At 36.7% G+C, this 20,095-nt stretch overlaps 1 protein-coding gene across 13 annotated transcripts in view; it reads right to left on the bottom strand.

Annotated features, from left to right (window-relative positions):
* The window catches only part of LOC105221278 (serine/threonine-protein kinase N), a 57,228-nt gene that overhangs the window by 21,775 nt on the left and 15,358 nt on the right, over positions 1-20,095 (bottom strand). For 8 of the 13 annotated variants that reach the window (XM_029046393.2, XM_029046398.2, XM_029046396.2 and 5 more), the window contains 3 exons: positions 3,548-3,899; positions 1,535-1,850; positions 32-567 (listed from right to left, as the gene is read on the bottom strand). In XM_029046393.2, coding sequence (XP_028902226.2) covers positions 32-567; positions 1,535-1,850; positions 3,548-3,811 — 1,116 coding nt within the window. In that variant the 5' untranslated portion in view covers positions 3,812-3,899. Of the gene's footprint in view, positions 1-31; positions 568-1,534; positions 1,851-3,547; positions 4,111-11,568; positions 11,769-11,817; positions 12,328-18,534; positions 19,972-20,095 lie in introns of those variants that run through there. The other 5 variants (XM_011198104.3, XM_054234993.1, XM_054234994.1 and 2 more) reach the window with 5 other exon arrangements.

Genomic DNA, 20,095 nt, shown 5'->3' with positions numbered 1-20,095 from the left:
AAACTGTGTATATGGTCAGGGGCCCACTCACCTCTTGCAACGCCTTCTTGTCGGGCACTTTGTTATTCTGTAGGGTGCGTATCACATTTTTTGCTCCATCCACGACGGCGGCCTCGATGCGCAAGCGATGCCGCAACTCTTCGATGCGCTCCTCGAGCGTCGTCTCCAGCCGCTGCGGCTGCCCACCATTCTCACCATCGCCACTGGCCGCTATGGCTGCCTGCGCGGACAATTTGTGAGCGTGTTCCTTGTTCTGCTTCACTTTGAGGATGCGTAGCCGCAAGAATTCAATTTTTGCCTTCGAATCGGCCAACATTTGTTGCGCCTCAGCCAAGAGCTTTTTGTCACGCCCATGATGGCCATTCGCCAATGACTGTATCATGTTTTCGGCGCCATTCTTCACTTTCATTTCGATATTCAGTTGCTTCTCGAGTGAGATGAGCATTTTGTCGTTCGTGGAAAGCTGTTCATGGCCGCCACCAATAAGGCCGCCATTGCCACCGCCCAAGCTGTTGACGCTGCCGCCCAAAGTGGACGTTGGCGTGGATAAATTCGAGGAGTAGCCGTCTGAAATGAAATGCGAAAAGGATTATAGTTTCAGATAGTATTTGGAAAATGCAAGAAAACTGTCGTGAGACTTTATTATTATTATTTAAGCCATTAAAATAAAAAAAATATTGTGAATACCTCGGATTTTTATGTAAACCCTACATAACGGTAATCATCGGTTTCTTCGTCGGAATATTTTTTTACTCAAATTCATTTTCATGTTCGCATCGTGAAAGTGCTGTGCTTTCGAACGAATGACAATGCCTCCGCATTTAGGTACGAGTCTGTAAAAGACATTACAATTACCAGTGGGCACATGTCTAGAATAGCAGATGCGATGACGAAATATGAATTACATAATACCCGCATGCAAATACAACATTGCGCTGTGTTATGCAGTATTTCAGCCAGCCAGCCATACATCAAGTCTTCCATTTGTTCAATTAAATTTTTATTCATACAAATCATGAATAGGCATACGACCACATATGTGGGGCCTTTTCACAACCGAGGTCATAGCAACAATGGACTATTTCAAATAATGTGTGCTTGGCCGTTTGCCAACTGTTGCTCCAATTCATAAAAATCACTAGGAAAATATATGTGCACAAAAAGAAAAGGCCAATATATTTGTTCTTGGTAAGCCCTTACACTGCACGGAGTTCACTTTCATGAATGAACTACCGATGGTGATTTGTTGAAGTTTTGAAGATTAGGAAAACTTAAATTTCTGTGTCGTCTATAGCGGATGAAGATGTTAGGAACCGAATCTTCAACGCATATTTGTTTTTAAACGGTTCGGTGGTTAAATTCAAAAATTCTTGTTTACTGACTGAGATTGGACCTCAGTAAACTTTGATACAAATCGATAAAAAGACAAATTTATTCCGAAGCGATTATTATGCGAAGCTTCACCTTCTCTTCCCTAACCTTAGAGAGTACTAAATTTTAAAATTATCTTTAAAACAATTGTATATGCACTCACCTCTGCCATTGCTCACAGAGTTGCCCTGCGTTAGGAGTATATGACTCTCCAATTCTTGCAATTCCGATTTCAACTCGGCTAATTTACTATTGCTTTTCTTCACAATCGTAGCCACATCGTTCAAGGAGCGTCGATCTTTGGCTACTTCGCGCAATTTCTCCGCGCCCTCTTTAATTTTCAGTTCTTTGCGAATTTCACGCCGTATCGCCTCTTTGATTTCCTCGAGACGATTGGGCAGTGCACTCTCGGGTAAATTATCGGTAAAGCCATATTTATGGCTGAGCTCGTAAAGGACGGGATGTTTAATGTAGTCACCCTAGAAGGAAGGAGAAAAAAAAGAGACATTTAATTAATACTTTATGTATATAGAAATATTGTTTAACATTCCTTTATATATGTTATTTGTTAATGTATGTATGTATGTATGCTATCCAAGATAATAGTAAAATGTTAGTAATCGAATGTCCACAAAAAATAGTTTGCTGTTGATAAAAATATCCAAGTTGAGAGTTACCATGAGTGATTACGCAAGTTTTGTCGTCTAACTTTCTGTGAAATCGAATAGAGAATTCGACGTAAAATTGATCCATTGTTAAAAATTACAATAATCAAAAATCCATAAAAATAATATATATGTGATAAAAAAGGTGTAATATATTTGTTTCTATCATGCTTCGAACGTGCCTAATAGTTTTATCCATTACACCAGCGCTCTGTCACATGGGATGATCTGGCCGTCACATGGGATGATCTCTTTAATGAGGTGTTTTTTACGCTATTATGTAGCCAAAGCCTAATATTAAATAATGGTCATGTAAAGCTTATCAATCACAACCCAAAATGGTTATCCCAAAAACTATATTTTTAGACACTCCAGCCAACTAATAGACTATCCAAATTCAAAAGTTAAATGATCTATTAATCAATTTTTTTTTTTTTTTGAAAATAATTATAACAATCCAATTGCATGAATTTATTTTATTCGGAAAACATAAATTAAATTTTACACAATGCTATAAATAACCGAAGAAACTATTTCTTATGAAATTCATACAGGCATGCGCATATTATGTTAAGTGATGTTATGAACGAGTATTTATGTATGTATTTGTAAACGCATAAAAATATTTTATTTTTAAAAGGCGATCGATCAGGCACCGACACAGCGCTGCAGCGCTAGGCGAAGGTGTACACGTAATCGCAGAGGCACTTGAACCATAAAACAGCAAAACGGTAACATGCACTTGGCATTAATAACAAACAACAAACACACACATACATACATACGAATACACAGTTACATACATACGAGTACACCACCGCCTGAACACGTACCAGCTAATGTAATTTCCAACACGGAATGTAGTTAATAAAATCAAAATGTGAAATAAATGCAATAAGAAGCAAATACAACAATTAAACACACACACACATATACAAATATACAAATAAATAAAGAATTTGTAAGTGCAATAGTATGTATGTATGTTCGCGCATATGAATGTTTGAATGTTGGTGAATGCTCATCTGACCATTGCCAGTGGGTATGAATAGTAGGCGAATGGACGCAGAAACAAAAAAAAATTGCCAAACAAACGTGCGGCCTTTGTAATGAGTACCTCTTACAACAACAACAAATAAAAAATGGTGGAATAATTGAATTAATTTTCATGGCCAAGAAAACGCTTCGCGATGAATTAACATTAAACATTCATTTCAAACCAAATATGTAATGAAAACGCACAAACAAAAACAAGAATTCCTAAACACACAAACACATAGTAAAACACAGATAAACAAGTCTTACGAAGCCAAAAATGCCCGTTTATGCGATTAAATTTCACTTCAAAGGCTTCCTTAGCACACAAACACACACATATTCGTTGTGGTGTTGCCACCCCACACAACAACAGCACCTACACAACCTACTCATGCCATACAAATACCCCACTAAACGATTGCTCACCCCAACGAATGTGAAAGTTGTCAAGAAATATGTATGTATGTGTTTACCTCGTCACTGTAAAACACCGAGGAGGCGTGCGTGCTGACTGTGACGCAGATGGTGCCGCGTCGCAGCGACTTCAGCGATCCTTTGGACACCTTGCGCACGCGTATCGACTTGAGCGATTTCGAGCGCTGCAGCTCCGTGGGCGGTGGCGTGTACGGCGGCTCGGGCGTGGGGGGTGGTGTGGAGCGCGGTGTACTCGATGCCGATGTCGCTGACGGTCCATGTAGACTGAGGTGGGATTTGACGCGCAGAAAAAACGCGTGCATGTGGCAGAATTTCGAGTGTAATACCCGTATGTGTGTATGTGTGTGCCTATGGTAGGCTACTCCAAAGACCGGCCGGCGATATGTGTTGCTGCAATTGTTGATGAGTGACGAGTTTTAGCGTTTATTTTGTATTCTGTTTCTGGTTTTCAAATATTCGGTGTGTTAAAATTTTGAAATGTTTGTGGTTTTTACACAATTTATTTTAGATTTTTTTTTTTTTAACGCCCCAGGCATTCGCTTCACCTGTCAGCCACCGTGCACACTTTCACTGTGACAGAATAGCGGGTTCGTGGTGGAAACTTTTGAAAAATAAACGTTGAGAGAATTGTCGAAAAATTATGGTTTTATCGGCAAACCGGAAAATTTTCCTGTGAAATTCGAGCGTGCCTAATACGGTTTCTTATCAACAACAACACAATGCCTTTAATAGCTCAAAAAAAAAATCGCTGCAAATACATGTGCATATTTACTTCACATATACGTTCCTATGTACGTATATATGTATGCATGTAAGAGCAGTAAACGTGTGATTCAGAAAATCTTGTTCGACCTGAATAAGGAATAACAATCGCGAACAGAGGAAGCGAGTCGAAACAACGCTCATTAATCAACAGCAAAAATTGCCACTGAAAGCAACATCTTCTTCTGCTTTTTTAATGATTTTCTGTTTTCGTTTTTATTTCCTTTATAATGTTACAATGATATGGCTAGTAAATATACACTAAGCGACAAAGAGCAGTTCTCAGCGACAAAAAATAATATATTTATAAATGTACATTCAATACAATTTATGGCATTTTTCGATTCAAGATTTAGTGCTTAACCGTCAACTGTTCATACTCCTGAATATTTGTTAAAATACATACAAATGATTAGGAATAAAACATTAGGAAAACTTAGAGCAGATTTGATACATATATTTATTCCTTTACCTAATCCCAAAACTGCCTCAGATAAAAGATAAAACATTGTAAACGATAAAAATGTGAAAATTTAACGCGATCTTTGCCTCAAAAGCCAATAGACCATATCAAATCTAAGAGCATTTCAGACTTAAAATTTTTTCAGAAACATTAGAGAGAAAATCATTATTTGTATGGGGTATTCAGACCGAACTTGTTAATATGGTAATTCTTTAGTTAATACTTCGTTAAGGAGTTACGTGGGTTTCGTGGGTTCAAAAAATCATTTTTTTTGTTATTTCTACAACATCTCAAGAATATTTCCTAAATAAGTCGATCCGAATAATAGTTTCGGAGATACAGCCTCTGGAAGGCGTGCGTGTCCAAGTTAGGTATTACTGTTACTCAAAACTTTAAACTCGTTTTTCTCGGAACCAAGTTTTCAAAGTCGATTGTCAAATGTTCTCGAAAACTACTCAACCAATCTTGATGAAATTTTGCACACGTGTTCGTGATATAATTTACTCGTGTTTAGCCGAAGGATTTGTTTTCAATTACAACTATTTAAAAAAAAATGTCTGCTAACATTCCAATTTTTTTCTTTGTTTGTGTTTCCATCGTTCAAGCACGAGTTTATGGTCTTAACTAAAACATTTATTTTTGTTTTTTAATTTAAATGATCCTGTCAGGAGTTATGCTGACAATGCGGACGCATTTTTTTTTTTCGAGGGGTCACCGGAAATGACGTCACAATGGAAGAGTTTTAAAATTTAAGAAATTATTCTTTAAATATGTATCTATGAGACAGAAAAAATTTTGAATTAAATAAATCAATTTTTACAAAGAAAAAATATTGAAAATAGGCCTTTTTTACCCGACAAAACCCATGTAATCCCTTAAAGCACTTAACTGTGAGCAAATTTTTGCTATATCTAGTAGTGTGGTAAATTTTAAAATTTGAAACAAAAATTAAGCGAAAATATTATCAAGCTTGTCTGGCTGGTACTTCGTGATTAGAAATATTGCAAATAAAAATAGCTGACTTGTGTACTACCAATTGTCGCTTAGTGTACTCCTCAGAATTGCCAAGAACGTTTGTGTACTTTCTGGTGTGTTTGTTTTGCTATTTCTGTTGCTTTCTTTAGTTCTTCCTATACTTTAATGAGTTTGTTGTACTCCGCAAAGGTGTTTTTTCTTACTATTTGTAACATTAATACGAACTTATGTATGTACATTAGTGTATATAAATGTGTATGTAAGCGAACATTAGGATGCGCACAACTTTTGTTTGCAAATCAAAACCAGAGAATAGACAAGTCAGAAGTCAAGGCTGCTACTACAAAGATAAAATGAAATTCCTTTGAAGGTTAAGCAAGGAAAGAACTTCAGAAGCAGTTAGATATTTTTAGTTAACATTTACTACAATAAAAATATAAGAATCCCCCTTATATCAATACTCTTCAGTCTTCATTGAAATACAAGTTGACAATTTGACACATCCCTATTGCTGAGTACATTTAGCGATTGTTGCTAACTCATTCAAGCATCACGTGTGTCAACATCTTACTTTAGTGGCAATAAGTAATTTACGAACAATGTTGCTAGAGGTTTGATAATGCACAGCATTATTCACAAAATTGGCAACACATATGTATCTAAAACTGCGCACTTTTTAATAAAAAAAAAAAAAACATTAAAATAAAGTTAAATTTTTTAAATTTAAATTGTGAAAAAAACTGTTCAACTCTCGATTTTATAGTAAACCATAATTATTTTTATTAACATAATTTGACAACCGTTCCCGATCAGATGGCCAACGCTGTACGTAACCAGAAAGGACTAGGTGTGTTTTATTGTATGTATATTAAAGTGTTGAATTTTTTTGAAGTCATTTATGTAAATATTGTGAGCACACATACAATCTACATATGTATGTCTGTATGTATGAAAACACGTAAGAAAATTACAAAACTTGAGCCCTAAACAATGAGTTAAAATTAAAATATTGCTGAGAAAGCAGAATTAAAATGTGCATACCCTTAAGAAGTAGCAATTGAATGCAAGTACAAACGAAGCGACGAGATAATGTTTGCAACATGAAGAGTTTTTCAGCCACAAAACCTTCTTGAGACATATAACATAAGCATGTACCTACTAAGGAGCCTAAGAGTAAATAATAAAAATGGTAAGAAAGCTAAGTACTTTTGTTTATATAATTAGCGCGCAAAGAGATCTGATTGGGAGTAAATTCTCACAGAAACAAAGCAAGGCATACGAGTATATCAAATATGTTTCCTTACTGCACTCCATTCAAGTTGAACTTGACACCTCATCATGAAACAGGTGCCATGCTACTCAACTGACGCGCACCTGAGCGAATGGGTAGCTTCTCCTCAAAAGCTGCACCGAATAAAAACCGTTAGCGTTAAGAATGTGCTTGGCAACGCTATTTTGAAACGGTTGCTAAAAGGTTGGGTTGCTTGAAGGTTGCACATACAAGTATTTATACAGGGCAGGGGACGCATCAATTTACATAGCAAATGAGAACACTTTTTTTCGTGAAATTGGACAAAACTTTAGCCAAGATAACTATCATTTATTAGCCCTGCTTATTAGTCAGGGTAACTTCAACCACAACAAACTTAAGGGTCTATTATCTTGTGAACCTGCTATCTTATCAAAAATAACTTCCAACAATTGCATAGGCATGTGTGTGTGGTGATAAATGTTGTATTTACTTGAATGAATATACAAAAATGTGAAAACAATTTCCTTGGAATTTGTTAAAGCATGTAGAACAAATAAAAAATGTCTACGAATTTCTAAAAATAAAATAAATATTGCTAGTGAACAATTAAACACTTTCTCGAACAAAATGTCGAAACGTTTGCAATTTAGTGTTCTTTGTCAGGAAGTCACTTTCATTTTCGAAATAAATAAAAATATTGGAAATTTGCACACATTCAAATACAGTTTAAACTGATTTAATTTAAGCTTCACTAAAGAGTTTTTGTAACCAATCACTAATGATTTTAATTAAAATATATATAAATTTTCTTAATTTTGTGTTTTCCATTCTGGTAGTTTCTTATTTCACGTAAATAATAGCTTTCTAATGCAGATTTTTTGCCATTCATAGCATGATTTGCACACCTCTCCCTCTCGCCATATGTCATCCCTATTGTTTGGCACTTCATGCATACGTATGTAGACACCTTTACAGGTGTGTCATCATATGTAACGGGTGATTTTTTTGAGGTTAGGATTTTCATGCATTAGTATTTGACAGATCACGTGGGATTTCAGACATGGTGTCAAAGAGAAAGATGCTCAGTATGCTTTGACATTTCATCATGAATAGACTTACTAACGAGCAACGCTTGCAAATCATTGAATTTTATTACCAAAATCAGTGTTCGGTTCGAAATGTGTTTCGCGCTTTACGTCCGATTTATGGTCTACATAATCGACCAAGTGAGCAAACAATTAATGCGATTGTGACCAAGTTTCGCACTCAGTTTACTTTATTGGACATTAAACCAACCACACGAATGCGTACAGTGCGTACAGAAGAGAATATTGCGTCTGTTTCTGAGAGTGTGGCTGAAGACCGTGAAATGTCGATTCGTCGCCGTTCGCAGCAATTGGGTTTGTGTTATTCGACCACATGGAAGATTTTACGCAAAGATCTTGGTGTAAAACCGTATAAAATACAGCTCGTGCAAGAACTGAAGCCGAACGATCTGCCACAACGTCGAATTTTCAGTGAATGGGCCCTAGAAAAGTTGGCAGAAAATCCGCTTTTTTATCGACAAATTTTGTTCAGCGATGAGGCTCATTTCTGGTTGAATGGCTACGTAAATAAGCAAAATTGCCGCATTTGGGGTGAAGAGCAACCAGAAGCCGTTCAAGAACTGCCCATGCATCCCGAAAAATGCACTGTTTGGTGTGGTTTGTACGCTGGTGGAATCATTGGACCGTATTTTTTCAAAGATGCTGTTGGACGCAACGTTACGGTGAATGGCGATCGCTATCGTTCGATGCTAACAAACTTTTTGTTGCCAAAAATGGAAGAACTGAACTTGGTTGACATGTGGTTTCAACAAGATGGCGCTACATGCCACACAGCTCGCGATTCTATGGCCATTTTGAGGGAAAACTTCGGAGAACAATTCATCTCAAGAAATGGACCCGTAAGTTGGCCACCAAGATCATGCGATTTAACGCCTTTAGACTATTTTTTGTGGGGCTACGTCAAGTCTAAAGTCTACAGAAATAAGCCAGCAACTATTCCAGCTTTGGAAGACAACATTTCCGAAGAAATTCGGGCTATTCCGGCCGAAATGCTCGAAAAAGTTGCCCAAAATTGGACTTTCCGAATGGACCACCTAAGACGCAGCCGCGGTCAACATTTAAATGAAATTATCTTCAAAAAGTAAATGTCATGAACCAATCTAACGTTTCAAATAAAGAACCGATGAGATTTTGCAAATTTTATGCGTTTTTTTTTTTTAAAAGTTATCAAGCTCTTAAAAAATCACCCTTTAGTTCTACATGGAAGCAAGCGGTTGTCCGTAAATCATGTAAAACATCGGTCTACAAGTATACCTCAGTGGCCCTCCATGTATATACATACATACAAACACAACAATATGTGCAAATATTCCACGGAATGTTTGTATGTACATATGTTGCTGTAAACATTGCCTGTCAACATTTGTACACAAAGCTTCAGTTTATAAATGGAACCTTTTCACTCTCAATTTATGGCGCTAAACTTCATTTCAATTATTATTGCTTTTCCCTTTCGATGACATTCGTCGAGCGTTACTATCAACGCAATTTCATTTTAATATGAATACCTGTGCAGCACGTGTATGTATGTATGTAAGTAGGTCTACATACATACATACGTGCGCATTTTATTAGCATTCTTTTCGATTTTGATTTCACTTTCTAAACTATTCGAAATTTCTCTTCTATTTTGCCGTGTTGTTTGTTGTTTCTTTTGTTTGCTTTTCCCTTCGTTTTATTGTTCTTCATTTTTAATTTGGCTCTTCGAATTAATTAACTCGGATCGTTTGACATTTTAATTTGTTGCATTGTTGTTGTTGTTGCTGCGGGGTGCGCACAAATTTCATCTTAGTTCAGTGGAATTTATGTGTAAATTTTGCGCTTTACTTCCATATACATACATACACACACCTACATAAATGCAAAAGTTTGAATAAGCGAATATGAATGTGTGTGTGTTCCGCGAAAAAGGTAGACTCAATTGGCTCCAATTAAAGTTTAATTAAAATATTTCGAAGCTTTTGTCAGCGCAACTGGTTAACAAGTGGCTGAAGAAAGTAAGGCATTGTAATTTGCTGCATAAATATTGGCAATGAAAACATTTATAAATTTCTTTTAAGTGGGAAAGTACAAAGAATACAACACACCTTTGTAGTTTTTTGAGTAATTTAATGTAGAAAATAGTCATTTATTTATATTTATAGCATAAATAGTCGAGTGAGTCACACAGCTAATTACTCATGTAAACTAAATCCCTTGAAAGTGTTGGAGCAAACAAACGATATGGAAAAACAGAAAACAGCGAACAGCAACATTCTCCGGAAAGGCGCGTCTGATAAGATATGGTTTTTTTGTGAAACAATACTATTCTCATACTTATATATATATATGTAGAAGACCTCCGTATGTTTTGAGTGTGTACATTAGTATGTCGTCAAATTATCTGAAAGTCGTCCAAAAAGTCTTTGACAATAATATACTTCATGTGTGGCTTTTATTTCTTTAGGGTTAAGAAGTCATATATTTTTTATCAAATCGACCTTTATGATTAAAGATTTCACCACAACCAGCATTAAATGTGGTGTGTGTGAAGCTCAAATATTCTTTGGCACTTGAAGGAACACCCAGAAATATATGTCAGCCTATTATACGGACATTGGGGCCTCATAAAACATTTCGCTGAGTACGCATAAAATTTAGCCACTTGTTGCATACTCATCGGTAAAGGTGTTCGGTGTACACAAAACAATAGTCAATAAGCTATTTTTGTAGATATAAATTCGTGCTTATACAAATACATATATTTATATACACTTGTACACACACCCAATTTTATCTACACTCAATAAAGCTTGTCACTCTTTATCACTTTCGACTACCAAACGCTCGTAAAGCGAAACAACACGAAAAAGTGTTACTCATGTCTTTAGCTGACACGCTGACACTGACAAAACAACTCACACATACAAACACACATATACTTTTCATTTCCAATTTAATTACATTGCGATGACTATAATTGTAGGTATGTCTGAATGTATGTATTTGGTTGGTCACTATTTTCATCTACAATAGCTCCCACAACACTTTTTCCGACAACATTCGATTTCACACAACAAAGGCGACTGATAACACCGTCATCAGCGTCATCATCTTCATGGGCTCGACAATTAAATTTCCGACAGTAATTTAAAGCAAAGGACAGCAGGTCGACCCCACAAGGTGGAGTGGCGGATGGCGGGTGTTGGACGAACGAGCCTTCAATGATCTATCAGGCCTGCTCACACACGCCACCGCACCGACCGACCGATGGAGCACTTGGCTCTGCAGTCGAAGCCGGAAGGGATGCCAACAAGGGCGGAAGCAAGTTTTATCGGCAGCTCTCTATGTGTATACGAGTTTGCGGTTTTTTGCGTTTTGTGCTCATGTGTGTCGGGAATCGACAAGCATTTTGTGTTGTTGTCGTTTTTCTTTGCTGCTTACAGTTATTTATAAAACATCGACTAAAATGTGTATTTATAAAATAATCAATGAAGACTTGACAATAATTAAAGCACACACGCTCTCTCTCTGCGAAAATGGGTGCACACATGTGTTTGTGGGCCGACTGTTGGCAAAGCAGGCAACTAATTATTGGGCCGGTAGCGTCATTTTACACATAACTGTTTTAAAAAGCACAATTACATTGAATTAAACACAATCATTTGATTAGTTTCACAATCATCGACACACTCTATAGCACATATGTATGTAGCTCTATATTTTCCTATATATACATGTATGTCGATTGCGCATAATTAATTTAATTACATTTAACACTATTTGCCCGATTACGCTGGCACACGCTTATCACTAGCGCTCGCGACACATCCAAAAGCGAGAGGCCAACGAAACCTCTGCGATCCGCTACACTGCGCCGCCCGGTTACACACTGAAAGTTGGACGCCACGACCACTAGCCAACTGTCCGAAGAGTAAACAACCACAACACTTGGCACAACGCGACGACTCGACGTGAATTTTCAGCGGCGTGTCTGTATTACCACAATTCTCGTCCGATAGTGTAGGCGCAGCAAATTCAATTAACTAAAACGCGCCGACCGAGCGACAAACCGCAGGCAAAAAATCGTTATCGTAATCGCAATATTCAGATTACGAAGCGCCAAAGGCTGCCTCCTCTCTCGTGGCGTCTCATCGACGTCTTGCGCCAGTCGGTGGATTTTGTTCACTCACAATGCTTGCGATAATATTTTGCATTTTGTTTTCCCACTTCCACTCGACGTGCTTTTCGTTTATTCTATTACTTGCTTATTCTTCTTCCTCTTCTTCCACTTGCACAATATTTTCATTTATTGTAATCGCGTTTAGGTAAATATTTCATTTACTAACCATACACACTAACAATGGTGAAGCGATAAGACAGCGCAACAACAATGACAAGCAAATCAAGAGCACTACTATGCGCCGTCAGCGGGCATACACGTACAATGGCGGCGCCAACAACGCGACAAGTGAAATATTCACCTTTTCGCACTTTCGGCACCGCAAATAATTCAGCTCGCATTAAATTTGATATATTTGTATTTGTATTTACTTATTAATTAAGCCTGCCTCTGCTGGCTAAAATGGTAGTATTTGCGGTATTTGTTGACTAGTGCCCGCTTACAGGTATCAACTGATACTTCTCACTCGGTTATGTCGGCGCCCAGTGCGGCGATACGTCCGATATGCCAGTGAATCTACATATGACTGTGGACTGCGGTCTGTGCGCGCACCGTCAATCGTTTCCTTTGAACGACATTCTAAACTGCCGTTGGTTGGCATGTAAGAATACAAAATTGTCCAGTGGCGGCAGGCAAAGCGAGCACCTCCGTTAATAGGGAGGAAAAGGAGAATACACAAATACGCACACACTCGCGCGCATTCATAAGTGGAATACTTGTATTAGCCCTGCTGGAAATTTGAAAGGACATCGAATTGATACAGAACATCAATAAACCCTATCTCGAGTCAGCAAGAAATTTCTACTTATGAAATTTTTTTAAAGAAGTCCTCATGGATAATCAGCGGTCTTATCATCCTTATTAGCCGATTAATTAATCACGTGACTTTTTCAACTTATAGTAACATAACGATACCTTAACAGCTACTTAGCCCTTTCAAGCAAAACTTATTTACGGTAGGAATAGCGACCGTGCCAAATCCATACTCTACCACATGTGGTACTCATTTCTTACTGGGAACCTTTGTGTATGCCAGTGAACTTGGTGAAAGCGGGTTGTGAGTAAAACACAAACCGGCACAATGAGTGTAAGTAGAGCCACCCACCTAGCAGGATACTTCGTAACCACAGATGCAACTTATATTTACGTTTAAATAAATAAAATTGTGCAGAAATACGCTTGCTTGCTCTCGTCATCAAACGGGCTTATTAGGGTAATAAAAATTTTGATGGATTGATAGTAACTTGGAAAGGCAGGAGAGGAAATGGTTTCAATTTTTCGATAACCTACTCTTGAATATGATATATGTATATGTGATACATGCCAGAAATAAGGGATAACAGGAATTTAAGTTCTGTCACCATACTATTTCGGGATAAATAACAGTTGAAATAATTCAGGAATGAACCAGAGGTTCCACATGTTCATGGATTTGAGTAAAAATTTGGATGTTACTTTATGATGGCAGAGGAGATAAGAAGATATACCGTTAATGACATGGCAAAATTGTAAGCCTCGTCTCATTATTATAATTATTTGGCGAATATAAGAACAGAAGCATTAAAATCTTTAACAACAAAATTGGGATTAAACTAAAACATTTTTTACATTCAAGAATATATATGGCTCAGAGTAAGATGGAAAAATATGCCAAATGTATTCAGTACTCCTACAATCAAATTACTTCTTTGTAACTTCTAGATAATTGATGTTGTCAAATATCTCTAATTATGGTCAAGCGTTTTATCTAACACATATTTTTTAACTCAGTTCCCAATCCTGAAGTGTCGAGCGGCAAATGATCCACAAATTTTAAATAGAGAAGAATTAACCTACTTTTGCATCACCCTGTACCGTAGTAATGCACCTGAGTACTTGTAAACTCAATGAAACGAGTGCTTCAATTGGGTTAAACGCATAATCATGTAATCTTCTAGTCTACAACTGCGAATTAAGCAATCAATCTGCCAAGCTTTAAGCGAAGAAGAAACAAAAGAGTATTCAATGTTGTTGTGAGAAATTTAATATTTGCTCAGAGTGTTGCAATTGTCGCTGTCACAATTTAGGTTAATTTCGATGCACCAAAACAGTTGCATGCAAAACAAGAGGCAACAAGAAATATGAGCCGAGACGCCACAGCGACTACTGTACCACTCTTATTAGAGAGGTGAATATGCAGGTGAGTGAAAATTCGTTTGTAATTGCTGATGTAATGATATTACACCGAATAAATATGTATTTATGTATATATGGACTTTAGTTTAAATAATAATAATGGCTGTACTCGCAGAGAAAACCGCTGACAAAGGGTTGCACTGCAGACAATTGAAAGAAACTTAAACAAAACTAATTACCAACCAGTTCATTTGCAACAATAACAATAACAAAACTGTATTGCAATTACTTATGAAATAGGAAATTATTAATGAAATGGGAGTCTGGGAAAATTAATTCAAAATAATCTGTGAGTCTAGGTGCTGGTGCATACATAAATACATTGGCATTTTGTTATCGCTGGTGACTAATTAAATCACAGCTTAATATTTGTATCAAATATTTCTGAGAATATAATATTATACATGTGAGTCATTTAGTAAATAGATCTCTTAAATCAGCACTTAAATAATCACAAAAATCGACCACAAATCACATTCAATTCCAATCATTATTCAACAACTCACACGAGGAATCAGTCAGTCAGTTTCAGAGGAAAGACAAAAGCTCTGAGCATCATTTGAGCGCAGCGGCGATAAGTAAGGTTATGAACGAAATTACAGTAGTTATTATTATTGCATGTAACAATAGTTGAAATTAATGCGAAATCCCAAAAGGAACTCTTTGCCATATATGTGCATTAGGGCAACCCTTAAGAGAGCCCAAAAATACTAAATAAATATAAATAAACGGACAGTATTGTCTGTTCAAGGATAAAATGTAATTAATGATAATAGGAAACGAGGATTCTACATTACAACATGTGTATAAACTCCGAATACAAATAAGTACAACCCTAATACAAATGCGTTCACATACATATTTATATTTACATTTTGTATACAAGAAATGTCGGCGCAGTGCCTCTAAGCTCCCCGATGGGGCTGCCACTTTTATAGCTTCCACTGTGTACCATCCGCATTACATGACTCAAGCACTTTGTATATACATGCAAACACGCATACATACATACATACATACATACACATATGTATGTGCATGGGGTACATGAATGCAACTCTTTATTGCCCTCTATCAGCTTTTGGAGGAAGTGGAGTGATAAATTCCCACTCATGCGCAGACACTTATGTAAATGATGCGATGATGACAATAAGAAGCTATTTGTCCGACAGACTGTTGTTTTACGACACGGATGAAGGGACCAAAAGTTATGCGGTAACGGGTGGAGTTCCACAAGGCTCCGTTCTGGGACCTGTGTTATGGAATATCCTGTATGACGGAATATTGCGTCTCCCTCTGTCAAAAGAAGCGAAGATAATTGGATATGCTGATGACATTGCTGTGGCAATCGTAGCAAAAGAGTTACATCAAATTCAAAGCGCGTGTGTTTCTACGTCGCAGAAGATTAAAAATTGGCTGGATGCGTCAAGACTACAGCTGGCGAGACAAAAAACCGAAGCAGTCTTGATTACGAGCAGAAAGAAAGTAGAGACTATAACTCTAAACATAGATGGGTATACTATTACAACGCAGCCATCACTAAAGTATCTGGGCGTAATAATTGATGCGAGACTGAATTACAAAAGTCATATCGAGAAAACCTGTGAAAAAGCTGCACGAGTGATCTCAGCCTTATCGCGAATTATGGCCAACATAGGTGGTCCAAATCAGGACAGAAGGTTACTTTTATCGAAAACTAGCCAATCTATTGCACTGTATGCGGCTCCTGTGTGGGCTCAAGCCTTGGGTCAAAAAGCATATGCTAGAATGTTGAACTCTCTATTCAGACTAAGCGCCATTAGAGTAGCCAGTGCTTTCCGCACAGTATCGCAGGAAGCTGTTAGCGTCATAGCAGGCATAATGCCACCAGATTTAATTGCTCTGGAACTCAAAAGAATATACGATTCTAGTAAAATGCTCGGCAGGCCGTTAACAATAGAAGAACGGAAAGAAGAAAGACAAAAGAGTCTGAGGGAATGGCAAAACCGTTGGGATGCAACAACCAAAGGGCGATGGACTCATCGGCTCATAAACAACGTCGAAACTTGGGTAAATAGAAATCATGGATATACGGATTTTTATATGACGCAGTTTCTAACTGGACATGGATGCTTTAGAGAGTACCTCTACAAGTATGGCCATGACAATGGAGTAATGTGCTCCTTTTGTGGTAATGAAAACGAAAATGCTCTACACATTTTCTTCTATTGTCCGAGATATAATATAGAACGGTCTCAAATAGAACAGCAGATAGCGGAGCGACTATCACCCGATAATATAGTCTTGCATATGCTGCGATCAAAACAGGTGTGGCTTGCTGTAAAGAAGCTGACAGCAGAGGTTCTAACCGAATTACGGAAAATGGAACGAATACGAAAGGCCGAAAGCAGGGCCTTGAACAGAGGAGAAATACAATGAGAGACGTGAGCCAATAGGCAAAGCTTACCTTGCGAAGTAATACTTAACGGTAGTCCCACAAGGTAGATATAAAGCTGACGAAGTTAAGGGTTTAGCACGTAGGCGTTCCGGTGCGCAAGTTCGGCATATTAAATTTTAGTATGGACCGGGCGTGGTCCCGAAAGAGGTGTACCAAGCGCACGGAATGAATCGTGCATGCTGTCATGCAGAACAGTATCTTTTAGAAGATTCCCCCTTCGATAACAAAAAAAAAAAAAAAAAAAAAAAAAACACACACACACACACACACACACACACACACACACACACACACACACACACACACACACACACATGTACACACCGCAGCGAGGCTGTTGTTGCAGTGCGCGCTTTTACCGAACAACACACATGTATTCATATACAGATGTACTCGTACATTGCATTGAAGCAATTTTTCCATCATTTTGCTTGTTACTTTCATATTAATTTTTCTACAAATGCTTATTTCAGAAATTAAGACTTTTTTGTATGGCAATGTTGATTAAACACGTGTCTAGAAATGTGAATAGGTGAGTGCGAATGTATGCATATACATTAGGGTAGCTCATTTTATATGCAGTTGGCACCTCAGCTGGGGTCTTCAGCTTCGAGCTTCTCCCACAATTTGTGATGAGCGTACATAAACATATGTACACTTTATGCATGCCTGTGTGTGTATGAAAATGTTCACATGGCAATTTGATGGATTATTATTCTCTAACAATTTGTTGCGCTTAAAATATATAAATTATGTACATACATACATACATATAGAAGAATATTGTTTTTTTTTTTCTATTTTTTGAATTGCAAAACTTTTGCAGCATGTTTGCGAAGAAAACGATGGTAATAAAAAGAAATATCGTTTTTGATTTCGCTTTTTACGATAGATAACAAAAAATAATAATTTTACGGATGTGGCAATCCACAAAGCCAACAAATAAATGTATGGACACATGTTTTTGTGTACGATTGCAAGAACAGCTGTGACATTATTACGTGCTGTCGTTAATATTATTGCACAATTTGGACTCTGAAAAAACGTTAAGAAGCCAAACAGGTTTCTTATTAGTTGTATTACATGAAAAAGTTCGGTTTCTAAAGAAAGAGGTGCTGTTATAGGGGTTAATGCTAACCAAGCGAAGAGCAGCTTTTACCCTTACTTTTCAAACTTAACGTTTTTTCGTCGAAGTTTGTTCATTTTTGTTATGCGGGACGGCTTAAACTTCTTGAACAATATTAAACCTTGGAACACATTTCAACTATAGAAAATCTTCTCCAAGAATCCAGCAGTGATTTGGAAGCATCCTAAATGCATATAGAAACTAACGAAGAATTCCTCTTATTTTTTTTATTCAGACGATACTGAAATTGTTCCTGACAAGTATGCTCCTCCAAAAGCGTGACAAAATGACTCAGAAGTTTTACGAAAATTAACATACTTTGGGCGAAGTTTTTCCAACATTTGTATTCAATATTCATTTATTCATTCCACTCAATATATGTACACACACCTTCGGTGGCAAATTTCAGGGAGTATCAGAAGATATTTTGTCGTAAGAACAAAGAACTTACTTAGTGAGAAATAATCTGTAATTTTGAAAATTGTGCACGAAAGTAATTGTTTATGTTCATAGATATACGAAATAACCTAAAAATAATATACTATAAAGAGTAACAACTGTACGTACGTGGATATATCCTCGGATGCGCGTTCGTAAATCCTTTAAGAAAACCATATTCATTGTAATGGACGTCATAATTCAAATTTAATCACAGCAGTTGGTATGGTATAAATTATTTTTAGCATTAAACGTAATAAACACAGCACTTTGGACATACTTTTATTGGTCAATTATAACTTTTTATTTTTTTATTTTTATATTTGTATTTTTGTATTTGTTTGGTCACAATCTTTGTATTTTCTAAGCGGGCAAAACAATTGTAAATTAAATAAAAATAAAAAAAATTCGACACTCGAACACAGTTTTGTTAACAATTTCTTAAACGCTCACATTTCTATGTATACACGAATCTGCGGGTGCGTAAATTATATGCACTGACCACTTCTGGTTTTTTCAAAGTCTTCCGCAACGCGAATTGCCGCTGATTGTCGCCACAAATTAACAAATTGTACAGTAACGTACGTGCCAAGAGGTAAATCTACAACAAATGACGTATTTGAACGCTTCATTATTTTGATTTAACCATACAGTTGTAACAAAAATTGTCCAAACCAAACACTAAATGGCAAATTACGCGCAACAATGAGTCCGCCAGCGTCGAAGAAATACACAAAACGAAGTGTGAAAACGCTTGCGAAGCGCAAAATTGTAATAAAGGCGTGGGCAGACACCCAAAATAATATTCGAATGTACTGAAATATTGAAATTCAGCGGCGAAAGTACGAATAACATATCGAAAGACAAAAGAAAAACAAAAATCAACAAATGAAAATAAAAAATCAAGAAAAACCCAATTGACGAATTTAACAGCGCAGAAGAGGCGAAATTAAGGAAAAATAAAATATAAAATATAAACAAATATACTCGAATATTGACGCTCGTAAAGTGTCGATTTGGTAGGAAAAATTTTTGGGCGACATTGAGTCTTAACGCTAAACGCGTACTTTGCGGACAAATAGCCGAATTCACCAGCAGCAAACAAATACAAATAATAATAACAGGCAAAACAAAAAAAAAGAAACATTGAGAAGACGAATAACATGTGGACGTGTTTAAAATAGAAAAGTTATAATAAAAATCAAACTCGACAAATATCGAGCGCATTAAATACTATACAATCTATAAAGTCTCTATTTTTTGCTTTTGTTGTATTACAAATAAGACATTCTGATGACTACTATTGATTCTTGCTATAAATGAATATAGACGCAAGCCATAGAAGTTGGAAAAAAGTCTAGGTAACGCATTACACTTCCAAAGGACTATTCAGCTGAGAACCGTACTTGGTCCAAATGGTTAGATCACATGCACATTTTTTATATATTTTTAATTTAAACCTTTGCATCTGCACTGACGGATACACTGACTTTCAAAAGCCAGAATATTGTTAGTACGCAGATCAACAACACATTTTTCATCTTTTGAGAACACCAAAATACAAACCTGAAAGAAAAGAGAAAAAATATATTTTTTAGTATTATTTAAAAATATAATAAAATTAATTTTAAATGTGTCAAATATAAATAATAAAAGAAAATTGGATTTGCGGTAAATGCAATTATTGAGA

This window comes from Zeugodacus cucurbitae, chromosome 6, assembly GCF_028554725.1.
Source record: "Zeugodacus cucurbitae isolate PBARC_wt_2022May chromosome 6, idZeuCucr1.2, whole genome shotgun sequence".
Taxonomy (NCBI): domain Eukaryota; kingdom Metazoa; phylum Arthropoda; class Insecta; order Diptera; family Tephritidae; genus Zeugodacus; species Zeugodacus cucurbitae.
This window is presented reverse-complemented; position numbering and strand designations above follow the sequence as displayed.